Source organism: Lontra canadensis, unplaced genomic scaffold (assembly GCF_010015895.1).
Source record: "Lontra canadensis isolate GAN:19392208 unplaced genomic scaffold, GSC_riverotter_1.0 scaffold33, whole genome shotgun sequence".
NCBI lineage: Eukaryota > Metazoa > Chordata > Mammalia > Carnivora > Mustelidae > Lontra > Lontra canadensis.
Genome location: NW_022631027.1, coordinates 13763880 through 13785281, shown reverse-complemented (window position 1 = coordinate 13785281; position 21402 = coordinate 13763880). Strand labels below are relative to the sequence as shown.

The window sequence follows — 21402 nt, the reverse complement described above, 5'->3', positions numbered from 1 at the left end:
TCCCCTTCACTTCCAGGTCATCCCGGGGGCCGCAGCGGCGGCTGTAATTCTTGTCAGACCCTCCCTGCGCCTTTGAGGGAGGTGCTGTAGGAGCTGACCCGCCGGTGGTGCGCGAGGACGCGCGGGGCGCAAAGAGGCGAGCTCTCGGGCTTGTCCCGGGCACCCACAGTCGTTGGAACGTTCCTGTAGGCGCCTTTCCGGAAAACTGTTGGGATTAGGTCAGGTGGCCCATCACGTGAATGATTAAAAGTTGTTACCTTGGGGAAGAAATGGGGGAAAAGGAGGACGGGCTTTTTTGGAAGTGGGCTGGAAACTACAAAACCGAGCTTCTTGGGAACTGCCTTTTAGTCTAACAGGAAGTGGAGCGTCACCGGGAGGGAGGGGCGGCCACCCGGGGACTGTCCCCTGCTTCAGGCGCTCACTTTGCGGGCGGTGTGTTTTTCAGGTTAATCGCTCAGCGTATGAGACAGGTTGGATGCACGCTGCTGGGTTTAGAAAACAAACAAACAAACAAACAACAACAAAAACAAACAAACAGAAAATGAGCAAGCGAGACGCCCCTTCCGTTCTATGAGAACCAGGCTGCAAGCAAATAAATCGGCTGGCCCCGCTGCAATCTTCTGCACTCGAGGTAAGGAAATAGCAAATGCTCTTGTGTTAAAAAATGTTTTGCAGTGAGGATATATACATGTTTTGCTCTCGTTTTTGGAACTTTGTGCGTGAGTGGGGTAGTGATTCGTTGTCTTTATTTTTGGGAAAATGTAATTTTTTTCAGTGTTCATGTTAATGAAAACTGCTGTGTAAAACAGCTAGATTCCAGAAATTAAGTTCTGTGAAGAGTATTTTTGCCTTTCTTGGCCTAGGTTTCATTATTTTAAACATAGAAGTATTTTCAATTAGTAGAATTTACTTATTTTTTTTAGGAGGCTTTTATATGAGCCATAGACTTTGAATTTTACTCTCCTGCACTGCTGGGGAAATATTAAGTGGGTGCAAACTAGGTTAAAGATAAATATTTCCACGGTAATTGGGTTTTTCTCCAAAACGGCTTTATTTCAATATGATGTAACTGGGGAGGGGTGGGAGATCTATAGAAATAGCCAAATTTCAGTAACTGATTTTCCGTATTTTCTTAATTCATCAAGGTCAGCTGCAGTTTGAGCCTGTATTTTTGCATTCCACCTCTGAAAATGAATTCTGCATTTTATCCCATATTGCTATGAATGAGAAATTGCTCGGCTGGTTTATGGAGAAATCTGCATTACCCCATTACTCCTTTCAAATACTTTTGAAATAAGTTGGAGAAATTGAAGTTTAATTTCAGTTATATTGGTTTCCTGGGACTCCCAAATTGCCCCACTCCCCTCCCTCAAAGATGTAGATATTCCCATGAGGGCCTTCTCCTTTCAAAAAGAGACAATGGCACTTCACATCTTTCAGTCTTAGATGACATAATTAGTAACTTTGATACTAAAGGCATTTTATTGGAAATAGAAATTGAACACTAGTTAATGAGGGAAAGTTCTACAAGTGGGAAATGTTTGCATTTCACTTCTTTTTTCATTCTGAAATATTTTGTCCACATATGTTGACCAATATATATTGTCATATCAAAGTTAAAGTTAGTTTGTTTCATCAGGAGTCATTTAATGAGTTTCTACTATCTGCTAGGCTCTGTGCTGGGTACAGGGTGGGAGGAGGAAAATAATTATAAAGTCAGTTAAGTCCAAATTCTTTCCCTGGAAGAATTTTATGGGAAGAAGCAGCTGATGTGAGGAGAAGGGGTGACAGGCAAATCAGTCTGGGATTTTAGAATTGTGTGATGTTTCAGATGTGCACTAGGTAAGCCCTTGGTGTATCAAAGGGAGACAACTGTCACTCAGTGAGTCTTTTGATAATATACCAAGCCTTTTGTCCCAGCCATCCTGTTGCCCCTTCAGATAACTTGTTTCATGAAAGAACATTATTTTGGAAAATCGAAAATGATTCTTAAGTTCAATTCAGGTGGTGATTACAGATGCAGATTTTGAAAGATTCCAATCATAATTCTTAATTCTTTCTTGTCTTAAAAGAGTAAAAGGGGTTTCTTAGGTCATAAAAATAGATATTGTAATAAACATTTTAAAATTAATAAATGGATTTCTACCCTGAACTTTGAAATATTTGTTTAGATCATTTTCTACTAGTTAACTGCATTACATTAACTAGGCAGACTATACGATGGAAAAAAACCCAGCTTCTAAAACATGTGATTGAGGACTGTGAGAAATGAATGCAGAGCGGATGAAGGGGCAGACGCTTATCTCCAGTCAGGGTTCCAGCTCTTTTCACGCAGTCGTCAGTAAGGAATAGGAAGGATGCCATCTGTCATTCCTTAGTAATCAACCCTGGCATTTAACTGCAGCCTTATTTTAGACCCCATGCTTTTTTGGATGCTTCAAATTGAATGTCCTGTGAACCTTGACTGAATAAAGAAGCTGTGATGGTGGATAAAACTACAGATTCTTAAAAATCTAGAAATCGAATGTCAGGGTAAATTGCTAATGCATTCCAAGGTTTTGCTCCATGGTACATATATATGGCATATAGTTTTCAAATGTAAAAACACATCAGACAGCCAGGATGATATGAGTTTATTCTGCTTCTGCATACTTCCCAAAGGTGAACACAAAACATAGCAAGGTTAGCTACAGGCTCACAGGAAGACTTTATCTATCTCACTGCCTAACTGTAATTTTTAGAACACAGAGTTACTCATTTTAATTTCTAAAAATAATCTGAAGCCTATAGGCCATGGCATTGAAAGCATTTTTAAAAATTTCCTGATGGTTGACAAAAACATCACAGAACAATCTTTGATTTCCCCTAATAGCACCAAGAGATCCTGTTCCTATCAATTACAGAAGCCATTAAGAAAATTTTTTAAAAAGTTAAAACTTTATCATAATGAGGTAAGTACCAGTATGGGATTTTGTTTGTTTGTTTGTTTTTTAAAAATTGGGGTAAAATACACATAACATAGTATTTGCTATCTTAACCATTTTTAAGTGTGTAGTTTCATAGTATTCAGAATATTTACATTGCTGAGCAACCATTCTCCAGAACTTTTTCATTTGGCAGAACCGAAATGCTACACTCATCAACCAACTTGCCATATCCCCCTTCCCCCAGCCTCTGGCAACCACCATTCTACTTTTTGTCTCTGTGAATCTCTAGATGCCTCATATCGGTTTGTCTTTTTGTGACTGGTTTATTTCACTTAGCATAATAGCCTCAAGGTTCATCCATGGTATAGCATGTGGTAGAATTTTCTTCCTTTTAAAGGCTAAAGACTATTTCATTGTACGTATATACCACATTTTGCTTAGCCATTCTTCTGTTAATGGATATTGGATTGCTTCCATGTTTTGGCTCTTGTGAGCAATGCTGCTGTGCACATGAGTGTACTACCAATATTTTTCTCTAAGAAAAATTATTTCCTCTAGAGATACTCTTGTTTCCTTGGAAAACTTGAGCCAGGGTCTGTTAGAAAATTCTTTAAGGCCTCCTTTAGTCTTACCCATAGAAATAGTTCAGCGTATGGAATAAAGCCAATACCCATAAAGTTGAAATATTCTTGTAGACTAGAACAGAGGTGAAGATAAGAGACTACACAAGACACTGAAAAGACAAAGTGGCAAAAGTGTGGAGTTTGGTGTGACCAACCACTCTTTCTGTGGCTCAGGGAGAATCACTTCATAGTCTCGATCTCCGCCATCCCATCTCTAAAATGGGGGTGGATATATTTTAATTTCCTTGTCTCTTGAGATTTGAAACCTTACTGATTTGAGATACTATATAACACACAGGTGGCAGAAGTCTGACAGTTTTCATTACTATTGCTAAGCTCTGTGAGGGCAGGAACTGGGTTCTCTTTGCGTTACCATCCCTAGTGCCTGACAGTGCTGGGCACGGGGTAAGTACCTCTAAGTGTTTGTTGACTGGTGGATATTTGCCAGGGGGATTCGGACCTTCCTCTAATAAAGTTAGAAAGCTTGTATGAGCCAGGATTGCTTTGATGTAGGTTTGATATCTGAAACTATTTATAAATTATAACTCATATGTATGAAATCTGTTTCTCTTAGCGATTTTGGAATGTGAGTTTATTGCTGAACACCACTGTTTTCTAAAAGAGAAGTTTCCATAGAATATTCCAGAGATCCGTTGCCTAACAATCTTGCCTTCTCTCCGTTTTCCTGTGACTGAAACAGAAGTTCAAATGAAAAGCTCTATTATGCTAGAATGGTAAAAGTAATATATTTGCAGATGTACTTGGTTTCTTTTGACCCATTTCTGGAACTAATTTTGCATGGCACTGTACTGAGCTAAAAATGCTTTTCTATTTCTAGGCTTTCTTCTAAGGATGCATTGACTCCTTGGATCCTTACAAGTCGTGGATGTTCCTCTTAGAAATAAGGCCATTCCTACTCCTGCCCTAATACATGTCCCTGGAATTGGTCCTCTCCAAACATCATCATCATCATTATCTTCATCATAGCTGCAATTAATTGGCAATTCCAGGAGAAAGATCCAAGGCTAAAGTGAACTTTCATCTTGCATAGTTTTATGTAACATAAGCTGGGCGCTTTGAGGGTAGAGAGGACCTCGCTGTCTCTCTCAGTAACAAATGGCTGGATTAAAGGAGGAGGTACTTTTAAAAAAAAGTTCCATATAATACTTATGTGTTATTTCCTCTTAAATCAGTGATAATGAAGCAAATCCAATTAATTGATAGTAGCTATCTGAGGAAGTATAGAAAAGGAATCTGATGCTTTTTACAGGCTTAGGAGCTTAAAAAAAAAAAAAAAAAAAGCCAGGACTGTTGGGCAGCTTTTGCTATGAATAAAGGGTGGGAATGGGGAGAGAAGTGGAAACACAGGTACTTACTGTCCGCTATCCCTGCTTTAAATGCTACCCTTGTTGTTCATTCAGACCTGATTTACCTATAAATGAATGGCTCACTCTGCCTGGCTGCCATGAGGAGAGCGTGATCTTTCATGTGCCCAGTACAGAAATTCTTTCCTTACAGCCTGAAGTGAGAAATGACCTGTCACAGCATCTATCTAGTCAAATGCGATATTGCAGTAAATGTAGCTATTTATCCATCTGCTTTAGCAATACTGTTGCAGAACTACAATTTCAAAATGCAATGAGGGCCAGAACTAAGCCTTCTAAAGGACAGGCTTTTAACTGGCTGTCAGTGATCTTATATATGTAGCCAGTTTTACTGTGACCAGAAAAGACAAATTGTATTTATCCGAACAGCCAGTCCATGACTCATTTGGTCCAGATTGTGGTCACCTAAATGATCCATTCTGAACACTGTATAATCGATCCTAAGTACAGCGGGATCACAAGATGAATCCCACATTATGGACACTTTTCTTATTTATTATTACTCTAAGTCTATCCCTACTCTTGGTTTTCCTATTCCTAAATAATTTCCTATTCCTAAATACAAATAATAAAGAATATTTATTGGTAACACAAAATCAGTTAACTTATTTTGATGTGTTTAGACCTGTGAAGAAAGTGATGGCAGTTAGGAAGAGCCTTGTAAGAACAGATGGGTTCCCCAGGAGGAATAGTGAGGGAAAATCATTTAGGAAGCAGAAGATAGCAGTTGGTAAAGGATGAGAAAAGTGGCATGGCACTTCTAAAATAACAGTGAAAAGAATGAATTTCTTGAATATGTAGAAAATACTAAAGGCAAAACTCTTCTCAGAGTGCTGGATAGCACCTGGAAAAGACTTGTAAAGAAAAGTGACCTTTCGTGTGCTATTTCTGGCATTCTGTGTTTTTCTGGGAAGTGTGTGCAGCTTGAAATTTTCGCGGAAGAGGCTTACGATGGGCCATGGTGAGTGACATCTGGCAACAGTGTTCTCGGTTTTCTTTTTCTGCCAATTGTCTTGAAGTCTAAGGAGTTTTTTTGGTCAGTGTCTGGACCCAATCTAAAATTTCATTTCTCAACTAGGTTATATTTTATTTTCTGTTGGTTTAAATCCTGTATGCTGCCTGCCAGATTAAGTCATCTAGCTTCTAATTTTTGTTAGCTCCTTGAAGTTTGGGGAAATTCACAAGGACAATATTATCTAGGAAGTGATGATTTTCCCCCAAGGCAAATCAGCTCATTCTCCCAAGAGCTTCCATAAAAACAAGGATGTGCAAAGGTATTTTAATGCAGAATATCTTTGAAAAGATTAAGAAAAAAATGAGAGTTCTGGGATGTTTTTATTTATCAAGTAGCTTGGCCACAAAACTAAAAGTAGAAACATGGCTCGTGCTTGAGACCACATTTCTGACGGGCTGTTCTAGTCACCAAATGGGGGATAACTCAGGTCTTTTACATAGGGGTTGGTTTCTTGGTTACTACCCAGTCTTAACTGGGCCTTCATTCACATTTAATTTAAGTCTGTTCTGTTAGTTTCAAGCATTTCTTATCCATTGTGGAGTTGGAGACGGTTTAAACAGAGTCCCTCACCCCATTTAACCACAAAGAGTTGACAGCACTCACTCAAAAGATGGGCCCAGCCCTGTCCTGGATGACAAAGACTAATGGAAACTGCCTTCCAGATACAGTCAGATTCAAAAAGGAGCATAGTCAATGGTTGTGATACCTGGGAACAAAGCCTAGTGGCACCATGTTCTGAGTTCCCAGGAGCACTGAGGATGGCGAGCATGAGCAGTGTTTGCAGGGGAGAGGATGTTTGAAAGAGACTTGGGAGGGACCCAGGAGTGTGAGTTCGTCAGGTGGGGCCAGGAAAGGGCTTTGTAGGTGAGGAAAATAACATGTACCAGCACATGGGAGTCCTAGGCCGGCATACTGGCTGTTGGTATTGTTAAGAGCCAAGTCTTGGAATTTGGCACCATGTGTCCCTTTGCTGTGGATTGAGCGGTGTGTGTCATCTGCGTGCCATAAACCTGGGCAGAAACTGCTCATCCGTTGCATAGCTTGTCTCTTACAACTCGTGCACGTTCACAGAAAGAAAGCCCAGGTTCTGAATTGGCTTCTGCATTCCACAGCGGAGATGATTTTACGTTTTGGCAGCTGAAGGCCCTTTTCTGAACGTCTCTATTCTATAATCATCAGTTTTTCGACAAGTACATATTTTGCAGGAGGAACCAGAGGAGAAAACAATCTGTACGACATGAGACAAATCTAGTAGTGAAATGGCAGAATAGTTATCGTTCCTCTGCCATCTGTGGCATCAAAATGAAAATGACAGCTTCTCAATGTACAACGTCAGACTGCTCGCTGCTTTTCTACTTTATGAGTCAGAGGACATAACTAATCTTTGTTCATACTATGCTCTGGCATATTTGTTTTCAGTTTCAGTCTGGATAATTATTGCTTTTTCAGTCCGAAGGTACTAGCCCCGAGGAAAGGATTATTCATTCAACAGCTTTCCTTCTAGGGAGTTTGGATAGATGATGTAAATAAGTAAGTGACTAGTGGGTCTTTGAAAATTCAGATGGTCCATTTAGAGACACCCATTAGAGAATTTACAACTGTCACTTTATAGACTATGCATTATTTACTTTACTTTTATACCCACATTTAAGAAATTTTTTTAGCATCTCAAATAATGCTCTTCCAAAAGCTATTCAACTCTCAGATGTTAAAAAATTTCTGACATAGTGACCCCACAGTTCTACTCCTAAGTATATACCTAAGAGAAATGAAAACATATGGTCACATAAAAAACTTGTCCATGAATAGTCATAAGAGGATTACTCATAATAGCAAAGTGGGGAAACAACCCAAATGTCCAGCAACTGATAGATAAACAAAATGTGTTTTATCTATGTGGGAATGGAATGCTATGTGGCAATAAAAAAAACATGAGCGAGATACTGACATATATATATGAGGACATGGATGAACCTTGAAGACAATCTGCTAAGGAAAGAAAGCTGGTCACAACAACCACACATCTGATTCCATTTATATGCAATGTTCACAATAGGCAAATCTATGGAGACAGGAAGTAGACTAGCGATTGCCTGGTTGGGGGGGGAGGGCAAGGTTGGGGAAGATGAGAACAGGGTGGGGGAGGGGAATGACTGCTAATGAATGGGTCTGGGGCTTCTTTTGGGGATGTAGAAAATGTGTTAAAATTAGAGTGTGATGCCGGTTGCACAATCCCATGAATACAATGAAAACCACCGAAGTGTTTAGTTGACCCTCAAACAACATGGGTTTGAACTGTGCATGTCCCTTACGTGCAGGTATTTTTTAATTAATACAGTACAGTGCTATCAATGGATTTTCTTTTCCTTATGATTTCCTTAATAACATTGCCTTTTCTCTCGCTTACTTTATTGTAAGAATGAAGTCTATAATACATATAACATACAAACTGTTAATCCAATTTTCGTGTTACACTAAGGCTTCTGGTCAACAGTAGGCTACTAGTAGTTAAGTCTTGGGGGAGTTAAAAGTTATACGTGGGGTTTGATTGTGCAGAGTGGAGTAGTTGGTGTCCCTAATACCTGTGTTATTCAGGAGTCAACTGTACTTTAAGTGGGTGAAATTTAGGGTATATTAAATAAATCTTAACAGAGTTGTAAAAAACACCCCAGCATACCAAGCATAAATATTTATATTATTGTACAGATAGTGACAGTCTTGTGTGGTGATACTTTGCTACACCCTTGCAGAATTTACCATAACACAGGAGGAAGAGTTCTGGACGATGCCATCAGGAGATCTGGATTCTTGTGCTGGGTCTGCCACTGGTGTGCTGGGTGCGTGAGCCAAGGCTAGTTCCTCACGCCTGGACCTTGAGTTCTTTCTGAAGTATGGAAGTGACTTAGAGCTCTGAGCTGTCTTTTGGCTTATGTGTTTGTACAGTAAAGCGTATAAATACTGGGGCAGTTTTGGACCCGTGGCTTTACCCCTTACTGTTCGAGTAGAACCAGGGTGGTAAGGTGTTCAGAGGCCACCTGGCTAGCAGTCCTTCCCTGATCATGTTCAAGTACATCGTGTTACGTAAAGTAGATGTAGAGCAGGGTTTTCAACCTCAACATTATTAGCATGTGAAGCTGGATAATTCTTCCCTTTGGAGGGGTGTCCTGTCCATTGCAGGATTTTAGCAGCAACTCTGACGTCTGCCCACTCAGTAGCATCTCTACCTCAGTCCTGACAATCGAAATTGGCTCCAGTCTTTGCTACGTGTCACCCAGAGGATAGAGTCATCCCCCCATTGAAAACTCCTGGTGTAGAAGATGCTAGAATAACAATATGAAAATAACTAAAAGGATATGCTCTCTACCTATGAAGAACTAGTAAGTTAATGTATATGCGAAAAATATCATTTGGGGAGGTCTTTGATTTTTCAGATGATCAGGAGAAGAGGAAGGAAGACCTTTTGTTTTGTTTTGCTGCCATTTACTGTGTTTATTAAAGTCACATTTAATCTATGGTAGTCATGGATTGGAGAAAGGCAGAGAAGGATTAGTTAAGCTGTCAGATCCTTTTTAGAATGAGACAGGGTGTCAGTAAATATATACAGACATTAAAAAAAAAAAAACCAAAAAACCAAGAAGGATGCCTGGGCGGCTCAGATGGTTAAGCGTCTGCCTTCTGCTCAGGTCATGATCCCAGGGTCCTGGATTGAGTCCCACATCGGGCTCTGCTCAGTGGAGAGCCTGCTTCTCCCTCTCTCTCTGTCTCTCATGAATAAATAAATAAAATCTAAAAAAAAAAAAAAAAAAGTCTAAGAAAAGGGTGTAGGAGTTGAGGGCAAAAGAACTGGGAGGAGCCTCCATTTACTTCTTGGTTCTTTCCATGTAAGATGTAGAATATCCTAGATGTGTTCTTCCTCATATCTCCTGTTCAAAGCTCAAAGCTGTGGATTTGGTGGTAAGTTCTTTCTCTGGAGAAAGAATAGAAGAAAGCTAGACACTGAAATCCAGACAGCCAGTGAAGTCATCGTTATTCTCCAGACTGATCTGAAACTGTTTCTAGCAGGCCTACCATGGAGTTCCAAACTTCACCTGTTCTCAAAGTATAGACTTGCTGCTTGCCCTGCGGTCTCTGAAGTTCTTGCTCTTGCTTTTCTGTACAGACTAAAAATTGCACATGATTGTATTGGGTTGCATTATTTAGTAAATACCATAAGAAATATTTATGCTGTGTTTCTAAAGATAAGTTGCTCATATCTCCCAACACATTTTTTGATATAGGTAAAACAGGGATTAGGAGTTATCTGAAAGAGGAAATTTCTATGATGGTCATCGGGCTAAATCCTACTTAAAAGTATAGGTTATAGTAAAATACTCGTGTGTGTCTTCGACAATATCTATAGTAGGGTATATAATTATGTAATTATATATAAATATAATTATGTAATTATATTTATAGTAGGCTATAGTAATTAATTTCATTACTTTTTCTACACTAATGTTGCCAGATAGTTACCCATGTCTGCTTTAGAAACTAGAAACACCTTTGTGTAAGTTTTGCAATATGCTATTCCTACTCGGCTATAGAAAATGAACACAAAGATCTTAATCAGGGTATATTTTAATGCAATTTTTGGGTATTCTTTGCTCTGAGTGTTTATAGCTAGCCATTTTTATGCAGAACTGAAAATGTGTTTTATGAGACCTGCTTTTGATTCAATATATTAGAAGAATTTTTAAGGCCTTTGAACCAAGATTATTAATTCATAATGGTTTTTCCTTGGTTGATTACATTAGTAGTATGTGTTGTTTTAGTAAGAGGGTATATGCAATGAAAAATATAGTATTCTACAGCATTAAATTACTGTCCTTGAAAAATAATCATAATAAGCTGAGGTTACTTCAAATAAAATTCATTTTACTCATATCTTGAGTGAGGCCATGATAAAAGGAGAAACGCAAAATTGCTTTTCTTAACAGAACATGCCGCAGAGAAAGTCCAGGAGAGAATATTCTTTGAAAACTCTCTGAAAAGGTTACTACAAGGTAACATTGCTTTCCAAATCTGGACTATTGCAAAGTGAGAGCTGCTGAATGACAATGACCATCCCCTTGATCTTATACATAAGCTTTTCTTTGCATTGCACAGGCCTCAATGCACTCTCCAAGCATGGAGCCGATGCCCCTAGCCCTGTCAGAATTCTCCATTCCCCATTCTCATACACTTCAAAGGGAGATGTTAAAGGCATGGTCCATATGGTCTCTCTATGTCCTTGCTGAACTGTATATGGAGAAACCATTTCTACAATTGCAAAACACTCCTTACCACATGAAACATGATCACGGGAGTGGGATTGTCATTTGAATTCCACCACTGCTAACTCTCCTCCAAGAAAAACGAAAGGCTGGCTGAACATCATTCGGAAATTAAAGTGAGATTTCACTGGGAATCTAATCTGGAGATGGGAAGATTTAGGTTACAGTTTTAGGATTGGCTGCGGTACGGTGGTCTGGCTGCACGTGCCCAGTTAAACGACAGAGTGTGGAGTCAAGAGCATAGGCATCCACACACAATGAACTTTTCTAAGGAGATGGCAACAACCAAAACTAAACTGTACAGAGGCAGTGGTGCACAGAACAGAGAGGGTGGCTCGGTGCCATTGGCATACCACTGCTGGGAGGGAGCAGTAAGTAGTTTCCTCCAGCTTTATCACATTTGTCTATATTGTGGAATAAATGAGAGTATTCTTTCATTGTATCATCTAAAAGGAGAAATTTTTTAAAGATTTTTAGAATTTATTTATTTGAGAGAGAGCACAAGCTGGGGAAGAGGCAGAGGGAGAGGCAGACACCCCACTGAGCAGGGAGCTTAATGGGGGGCTTGATCCCAGGACCCTGGGATCCTGATCTGAGCCTAAGGCAGTTGCTTAACCGACTTAAGTTGCTTAACTCAGGCCTCCCTAGGAAGAGAAATTGTATTAAAAATAATAAGAGAGGGGCGCCTGGGTGGCTCAGTGGGTTAAAGCCTCTGCCTTTGGCTCAGGTCATGATCCCAGGCTGCTGGGATCGAGCCCCGCGTTGGGTTCTCTGCTCAGCGGGGGAGCCTGTTTCCCTTCCTCTCTCTCTGCCTGCCTCTCTGCCTACTTGTGATCTCTGTCAAATAAATAAATAAAATCTTTAAAAAAAATAATAAGAGAGGGTAGATGATGGACCCATTAAAGTCATCAAGAATAGTATCTCATTCTTTCCACTTCGAAGATTTATTTTTTTCTTAGAGGTTTTTTTTTTTTTTTTTTTTAAGAGGCAGAGGGTTTAACTCACTGAGCCACCCAGGTGCCCTTAAAGGTGTTTTCTAAAATGAATTTTGTTTTCTGTCTTTTTATGGGTAAATATCTTTGAATATTCTTGTTTCTCATTTCTGGCTTTTGTACTTGAACAGAACAGTTGAATAGCTCTAGGATATATATGCTGAGATGTGTATGAAGGCTCAGCTGCCAAAATACACAAAAAGGACTCACCTAGAAGGCTCATGGAGGCCTGTGGAGGAGCAAGGAAAGTCGAATCAGAAGCAGAACTAGCAGAATAGTAATGATAGTAGTAAATCCGAGCAACAATGCAAAGTCGACAGTGCTCAGAAGAAGGCAGCAAGGATGATAGTGAACTGTGTCGGAGGCTAGGAAATCAGAGCTTCTGGGTCTCTGTAAAACTGCCTATTCGATTTTGTCTTTTCTCACATACGTGACTGAGAGGTCTGATCAGCCAGGAACGTGTGACCAGTGAATGTCCAGACCACATGCATCAGATGTTCACCGACTGTTCTGTGACCTTTGCAGGCGGATCCTTTAGGTATAGTGAGGAATAGGAGAGTATGTAGCTGCTTACAGTACCTTCTGAGCCTCCTGGACTGTGAGAGAGGGTGATTTGGAAGCTCCAGAGTCCTCCCTCCATTCAACCTGACCTTATATCCGGCAGCACATTCCTTAGCCCATAATGAGGAACAGCCTGGCCCTGGCGGCAGATTTTCTTGGGTATAGAGTCCAGATCCATTTCGTAGTGGCTTCATAATCTTGAGAGAGATAGTTAACCTAAGTATCCAGGCGATAGTAAAAGATAAACTAGATCCTGTCCCTGCCCTGATCAAAACTTTCTAATGGCTTCCCATCTCAATTAGAATAAAATCGATACTCCTTATTTGGCTGACACGATCCCTGGTCATCTGGCCCTTACTCTGATGTATTCTCTTTGTTACCACTACACTAACTTATCTTTGAGCTTACTATTCTTCTGCCTCTCTCTACTATTTCCTCTGCATCTAACAGCAGAGACTTTATCTTATTCATTGCTCAATTCACAGATCCTAGAACAGTGCCCGGTACAGTAAACACTCATAACTATTTGTTTCTTTTACTGAGTGAGTAAGTACATACCATGATATGTGAAGCACATAGTAGACGGCCTGATAAGTGGTAAACCTACTATAATTGTTTGTTGCTGCTGCTGCTACCATTATTATCTGTTTCTTTTATTAGTCTTCTGCCTATGATTTCATTTGGAAAAAAGTTTGCTACCAAAAAGTACTTTTAAATTTTGCACATTAGAGTGTAACTGACCTTTGAACAATGTGAGGCCAATGCCCCACACAGTCGAAAATCCACATATGACTTTTGACTCTCCCAAAACTTAACTAATAGCCTACTATTGACCAGAACCCTTACCTATAACATAGTTGATGAACACTTATTTTCTATGTGTATTATATACTGTATTCTTACAATAAAGTGAGTCGGAAAAGTGGAAATGTTAAGAAAATCATAAGAGAAAAATCCACTGATGGTCCTGGGCTTGATTTACTGAAAAAAATCCACATATTAAGTGGGCCCATGCAGTTCAAACCTGTGCTGTTCAAAGTCCTGCTGTATACGTGTATCAGAACATCAGGTTGTACACTTTAAATAGACACCATTCTTATGTCACTGATAGTAAAGCTGTTTAAAGGATTAGTGCAGTACTAAGAGAAAGGTAACCCCATTTGAAAAGATTGTCCTCGGTCCAAATTCTTCATGTTAAAATGAGGGCAGATTTTGGAAATACACTGCTAATTCTTCTGGCTTGTGTGTAGATGAGCTGCAGTCCACAACCGCGAAAGCAAGCAGGCCCAGAAGGGCAGGTCTAGTCACCGCCACTTTTCATTTTTCCCTTAGGCCAAGTCGCTCTACCAAAGAGGCAGGGAGAACTGAATTCAAATCAACTCAAATAAGATTTACCTCCGTGCTCCTTGAAAAAGCAAAACCAAAAATGTGGTAACTACGAAGAGTGCTGATACTGCATTTTATTGCCGTTTCTATTCCAGGTGTTGCCACATCTGCAAACTTCCCGGGCGAGTGATGGGCATTCGCGTGCTTCGCTTCTCTTTGGTCGTCATCCTCGTGCTGCTGCTCGTAGCCGGGGCTTTGACCAGCTTACTTCCAAATATCAAGGAAGACAAGATGCTCACGTTGCGCAGGGAAATAAAATCCCAGGGCAAGTCTGCCCCGGATTCCTTTACTCTAATAATGCAGACATACAACAGAACAGATCTTTTGCTGAGACTCTTAAATCACTATCAGGCCGTGCCGTATCTGCATAAAGTGATTGTGGTGTGGAACAACGTTGGGGAGAAGGGACCAGATGAGTTATGGAACTCTCTAGGGCCTCACCCTGTCCCTGTGATCTTCAAACTGCAGACAACAAACAGGATGAGAAATCGACTCCAGGTCTTTCCTGAACTGGAAACCAATGGTGAGTTGCTACTGGGGTCCTAGCTGGCCTGGGCTGCGCTCCCCAGAGCAGGGGGGCAGGTGTGTGGCTTTCCGGCCTTCTGCTTGTCCTGACCATGTGGAGAAAGCAGGGAGAGGGAATCAAAAGAAAGCACTCTGGAAAACTTAAGGGACAGTTTTCAAGGGGCCAAGCAGCAGTTTCATAGGGAAGAAATCACAGACGTCTTGCAATGGTGACAAAGAGGTTAACATGAATGAGATCTAATTACATATTGCTGTTTCACAGAAAGTTGTAAAATGCCATTCAGCTTACACTTAATGTATTTTTTTTGCCACCTCCCTTTTCCTTCCATCCAGAGCAGTTTCAGGGGCATGGTAATTTGCTTAAAAGACGTTCAGTTTTATTTGTTTATAGGTTCATTTGTTTCTAGGGTAATGGATGAGAGTTGCATGATAGTTTTCTCCTCAGGCAATTACTAATATCAATTACAATTCAAATAAGCACTTTTTCTGCTAGACAAATCTCTCCAGGAATACATTTCTTGTTTACTAATTTTGTTCAGGAAATTATTCATTTGAATGATCTATCTAGGCACCATTGTTCATTACTAGTTTTGTTTTCAGTTCCAAACTGTTGTATATAAATTTTTTTTCCTTTTGTTGCAGCGGTGTTAATGGTAGACGATGACACGCTAATTAGCGCCCAAGACCTTGTCTTTGCTTTCTCAGTTTGGCAGGTAATGTTGCTCTGTCCTTTATGACTTCATCAGTATAAAGTTTTCTCTAGGGTTTAGTCGGGCAGCGTGGTTTATTGTGGGAGTCATCTCAATCAGTGTAGACAGGATTTATCTTAGAGACAGATACATTTGTTGCATGGTAATCAACATGTCTCGTGTTCATTTAAGCCAGCCTGCAAGTTATGGTATCTTTTATCTATATTCGATTTATATTTGATATGGGGGATAAGAGCTAGAGCTACCTTCCAGAGGACAATGAGGAAATGATCTGGTATAGCAAAGACTAGAGTCTAGAGATATTTTTCTTTAAGGCCACAGATGTGTGTCTCAAATAAGAAGTATATTTCTACACAGAAGTATTAATATTGTATATAACTTCCTTTAAAAGAAAGCATTTATTACACCCACAAAATTTAATCCTAATGCTGGGACAACTTTTTAGGAATTAGTAATAGTAATAATTCCACATGCATCATTGTGGTGGTAGTTTTATTTATTTATTTATTTATTTATTTATTTATTTTTTATTATTATTTTTTCCCCTAAATCCTAGCTGGATTAAACAGGCATAAATTGTTCGCTATTCTATGAACACAATTCTTTGCTACTGAGTATGTGTTAATTAATAGTAGTTGGCTTTTACAAGTTGCAGAAACCAGGACTGCACAACAGTTTTCTGAAGATATGTCAAATAAACACTGTGCTACCCAATAAATGGTCTAATTTGCGCTACAGTAACCCTCCTTAATTAGTTACATGGGATATAAGAACATTAGATATTAATGGTAGGTGGTCATAGTACTCAGCAGATACCAGCACTCTCAAAACTTTAGTTTCTAACTTTATGCCAAGATCAAAAAGTTTTTTCCCCCCAATAGCAATTTTTCCAGCCCTGTAAATAAAGCTTCTTAGGCAAAAAAATTCTAATGTAACATTCCAGCCGTGAAATTTCTATTTCAGGTAAAAAAATCAATTTACCTTAAATGTCAGGGATGGGCGGGGTGGGGGAATAAAATAACTGTGTTTAATTAGAAAATCCAAGTAATATGGATAAATATGATTTTGGGGTTTTATTCATAGAAGAATAAACAAGAACAGTTTCAATCCATTGCCCAAGGTAACCTGATTCCTAAAGTTCAGTCCCATCAGTACATGGCATATGGAATGATTCGGGGAATAGAGGCCGGCAAGGCTGGAGTGGACACCTAGCGTGCCTTTGCGCTCACTGGTTACCACTAATTCGTGCTATGACTTTTCCTCCTTTGAACCTGTGAACCTGTGCAACAAGGTTCACCCTCCTAGATGATGTCAATGGCACTTCCTCTCTGAAGCCCCCCACACTGTATCCTTGACTCCCTGCCCATTCCCTTTGCCTCCCAGAAACACAGCTGTCACCCTGTCCTCAGTGGTTCCAACAGGCTTACCCAACTGTGCATACAACCATCTCACACTATGGGAATTCCTTATCCACACAGCTGGATCATATCCTCTCCAGATGATGACTTTTTTGGAAAGGGATTTAACCCAGCCTGGTGTGTGTGTGTGTGTGTGTGTGTGTGTCCCTAGTTTAATGTCTGTTCAGTAAATAAGTGAAACACAAATTACTTATGAGATTGAACTAAACCTTTTAACTCTATAAATTCTTCTTTTCTGTGATTCACTGGTTTTCTCTTGTTTACTGGGTTTTGTTTTAGTTACTCTCATCTTAATTTTATGGTTTTACTACTATCCTTTCTTCAAAGATTCTGACAACGTCTCATTCTATTTTTTTTTTTTTTTTTTACTGGTATCTTTAAAAAGGAAACACCCAGGCTGAAAAGGGAGAAAAATATAACATTGTTTAAGATCAACAGTGACTTTCAGGAATATTGAAATCAACATGGAAAAACAGTAGAATCCTACCTGTAGATTCACAATTTTATATGCTCCTAAGAGATTGAAACAGGTTTTCAAAATAATTTATCTTCTTATCTCCCATATTAAATAGCATTCATACAGTCAGCTTCTTTTAAAGCAAATTTAGAAGAACCAAACTCTTTGGTGACTAGATTTTATTAATATCAGAGAACGTTTGAATTTAGAGAACATTTGTAAGGTTAGAAATTTTGTTAGCAATTTGGGTTGCGATGGAATTTTGACCTGCAAATGTATCAGGGCATAGGTTTATGGAGTCCCCCAGAGTTATATGAAATTGAGATGTAGAAGTCAAGAATAAAATAAAGTTGGTATATATCTATATATTATATATATTAAAATAAAGTTTAATTCTCTCTGTAATAAATCATTGCCTTTCTCACCATGTCTGCTCTCAAGAAATGCCACCCTTAATTGTTCTTTTTCCACCTTTTCAGCAATTTCCTGATCAAATTGTAGGATTTGTTCCTAGAAAGCATGTCTCTACATCATCAGGTATCTACAGTTATGGAGGGTTTGAACTGCAAACACCAGGGTTTGGAAATGGCGACCAGTACTCTATGGTGCTGATTGGAGCCTCCTTCTTCAATAGCAAATACCTTGACCTGTTTCAGAGGCAACCGGCTGCTGTCCATGCCTTGATAGATGAAATCCAGAACTGTGATGATATTGCCATGAATTTTATCATTGCCAAGAACACCGGGAAGACTTCAGGGGTATTTGTGAAACCTGTAAACATGGGCAATTTAGAAAAAGAGTCTAACGGTGGCTATCCTGGAATGTGGCATCGAGCTGAGCACTTTCTGCAGAGGTCTTACTGTATAAATAAGCTTGTTAGTATCTACGACAGCATGCCCTTAAAATACTCCAACATCATGATTTCTCAGTTTGGTTTTCCCTATGCCAACCACAAGAGTAAAATATGAAACTCAAACAAAAACCTCCAAACTGCTTAGTATTTGAGTAGCTTCTCTCTGCTGGATTGTGTTTTGTTTTGTTTGGGGGGGTTTTGTTTTGTTTTGTTTTAAGCAACATCATGAAATTTTATCCACTACAGAAAGTCTCAGCAAAGGAAAAAAATGTACCGTGCTTCTAGGACATAAAATTCCCAGGAACTTCAAAAACCAAGAAGCTGGTACTCTCAAGATAGATCTTTTTGCAAGGAATTTTCATCCCCGGATAGAACTCCTTGGCCAGCAATTTTATTGTTTACATTCTGAGACTGTTCTCCAATTTCTTTGACTCCTGGCATTTGCCTTAAGGACCGATAGCAAGTTGTCTCCAGGATCAGAAACTCCAGAAAAGCATTTCTCCACTTTCCCCTGAAGGATGATTGTTTTCATCTGAAGCCTGAAATGCACCGGCATAGAGAAAAGCCATGTGAAGGGAGAATAGTCTCAATCCTATATAATAACAAGTGGAAAACTCATGACTCTCAGTGTTTTCATTGTGGTCTTTGCAAGCAGCCCTTTTCAGCACTAACTCTGCCGGCATGGTTTTGATGCAACCATCAGGGCTTTGATTTCGTTGATAAGTCCATTGTGACTGGGAGAGTTCATTTTAGTAGCTGAAGGATGTCTAGCTGCTTGCTTGATTTTTGTGAATATTTACCGCATGGATCACAAAAAAGTGCAGCCTGTGTTTCTTATGTGCAACTTCTATGCAGCAAGGAGCAAATGTGTTACCAGATTCAGGTAGTGCATTTTGTCCCTGAATCTGACCATGAGATTGTACATTAATTCTTATATTTCACATAAACTGTGTGTTGTTTAAGAAACTTAAAATCTTCCGAAAGAACGATTAGGAACTGACGAGAGTTACAATCCATAGTATCAAAAGATCTTTATTGTTAGGCATAGGTTACCTCATGGGTACTAAAGAGTTATGTGTATTATACACAAAGGTAATCTCTCGTATTCAGAGCTACTGCTGCTTTTTTTTTTTCCCAAAAAAAGACTCAAGGCATTCATCATGATGATATTTTGATTACATACAGGAAAAAAATAACTGAATCATAACAGAGGAATTTTATAGGGAGTCTGCGTCGGTAAATTAACTTGCTCACTCTGTGAATTAGTATCTGTGTTCCACATGGTGTCTGCGTTTTGTCCTTGTTCACACCAGTAGCAAGGAATACTTAATTAAGCCCATCTACTACCTTCTCCTCTTCCTTTTCCCTCTCATCCTCCTATAATGTCATTGTATTCTCACATTTGCAAAGCTGTGAAAATATTGTAATAATCATGGTTAATGTTCCAACAATGAGGTCTCAAGATCTCTGTGCAGTTAGTGTAGTATATGTTGTTTCTTTACGTTGGCATGTGTATGTGTCTTAATGCAGTCAGATAAAGCCAGTAGAACCCAGAACCTCACTAAAAACCTATAATGTTCACTATCTGCTTTGGCCAACCTTGGTAGTGATTTTTTGCCTCTTGGAATTCACCTGGGAGATAAATAAAATAAACTTCTACCATGCAGATGTTCTCTTAATTAAGCAGACTCACATTTTTGTTGTCCGTATTTTTACAAATTTCTAAATACTCTAATCTATTGCTCAGGGTAAAGCAGAGGCATTGGCTACATTCCCCAGGGGGAAATTCTCCAGTGGGAAAATATTCCCAGATTTTATTTCCTATTTTGTGTTCTCAAACTTGTCTTAAGCACCACATAAGTTAATCGTATCATATTTTCAGACATAGAGCAAATATGATCACAAAGTGAAGTTCGGTCTGTGACACAGAGAACTTTGCATTGTGGCTTTGATTCTACTGAAACTCTTCCTCTGCATGCCTCTTGTTCTTGCTCCAAGTGATCGGGAGAAGAGATGATGCTCAGGTTTGAAACTGCATGAGGAAAGCAATGTAGCTTAGAGGCTAGGTGTGCCAGGGGAGTATCTGGACTCAAATCCTTCCTAGATCTCACATTTACCTAACTTCTTGGAGCATTGGTTTTCTCATCTGCAAAAAATGCGAGTCCTATCTATGTAGGGGTTTGCTTTAAGAAGTAAAGGTCAGGGGCGCCTGGGTGGCTCAGTGGGTTAAGCCACTGCCTTTGGCTTAGGTCATGATCTCAGGGTCCTGGGATCAAGTCCCGCATCGGGCTCTCAGCTCAGCAGGGAGCCTGCTTCCCTCTCCCTCTCTCTCTGCCTGCCTCTCTGCCTACTTGTGATCTCTGTCAAATAAATAAATAAAACCTTAAAAAAAAAAGGAAGTAAAGGGGATAACTTATTTCAACGTAGCACAATGCCTTGCCCATTTTAATGGCCAATAAATGAAAGCCTTTGGAGTAAGTTTTGCTAATAAGTGCAGTTAATTCTACAACTCAGCACCTGGGTATTAGAAAGCCCCGAGGCCCACCAGGTGAGATATTCAAGAAATTGTTCCTGTATAACAATGGGCAGAGAACCACGGCAATTTTCAGGCCATTTTCTTTATTTCAAATGCTCCTCTTCTTATTCTTAAAACTGTAGCAATTTTGGCTTATTCAGAACAGCATAAAGAAGAAATGAGAAGCTCCCCACCACACTAATAATAGCTAAGCACATCTGTATCTATTCGTCCTGACTTTCCAAGACAAATATTTTAATAGAATGATTTATTTGGTATTTCATTGGATAGATAAACTCTGATTTATATAATTAATCCTACTACCATTTTGTTTGATTTCTTACTATCAGGTCAACATTGGGTAAGTGCCCTTCCTTGCCTTTGAGCACATCTATAATGATTCCTTTATAGTAAGACCAAGAACTTCAATACCTGGACCTATGTACGTGTGTTTTTAGAGTTTTTGATACATATTGCTATATGCCTCCAGAAGCATTCCTTAGCTGCACTATTAGTATCACATCTGAGGGCACCTGTTTCCCATCAGACTTCCCAACATTGTATATTTAAAGTTTTCTTTCCTTTTTCCATGTATAAAATTCGCAAAGGTGGCAGGATCTGGAAGGACTTTGGCTGTGTCGAGAACTCTGTTAAGAAGGCTGAAAAACAGGAAGCCCAACTGTCAAAAGATTCAAAGGCAGTGTAAGCTTTAGGAAGCTTTTG

At 39.5% G+C, this 21402-nt stretch overlaps 1 protein-coding gene across 2 annotated transcripts; it reads left to right on the top strand.

Annotated features, from left to right (window-relative positions):
• Nucleotides 1–249: 249 nt before the first annotated feature.
• EXTL2 (exostosin like glycosyltransferase 2) lies at nt 250–19843 on the top strand. 2 transcript variants are annotated; one of them, XM_032867226.1, is made up of 5 exons: nt 250–631; nt 2873–2951; nt 14297–14724; nt 15369–15439; nt 17791–19843. In XM_032867226.1, the coding sequence occupies exons 2-5, from the start codon at nt 2947–2949 to the stop codon at nt 18277–18279; spliced, it is 993 nt and encodes a 330-aa protein (XP_032723117.1). In that variant the 5' UTR covers nt 250–631; nt 2873–2946; the 3' UTR covers nt 18280–19843. The 2 variants fall into 2 exon arrangements, with proteins under 2 accessions (XP_032723117.1, XP_032723118.1); XM_032867227.1 differs by lacking the exon at nt 2873–2951.
• Nucleotides 19844–21402: the final 1559 nt, after the last annotated feature.

Excerpts from the sequence above, each read along its gene's own strand:
- EXTL2 (XM_032867226.1), top strand. Across the intron at positions 14,725-15,368 it reads TCCTGAACTGGAAACCAATG|CGGTGTTAATGGTAGACGAT; the intron begins GTGAGTTGCTAC and ends CTTTTGTTGCAG. Across the intron at positions 15,440-17,790 it reads TTGCTTTCTCAGTTTGGCAG|CAATTTCCTGATCAAATTGT; the intron begins GTAATGTTGCTC and ends CCACCTTTTCAG.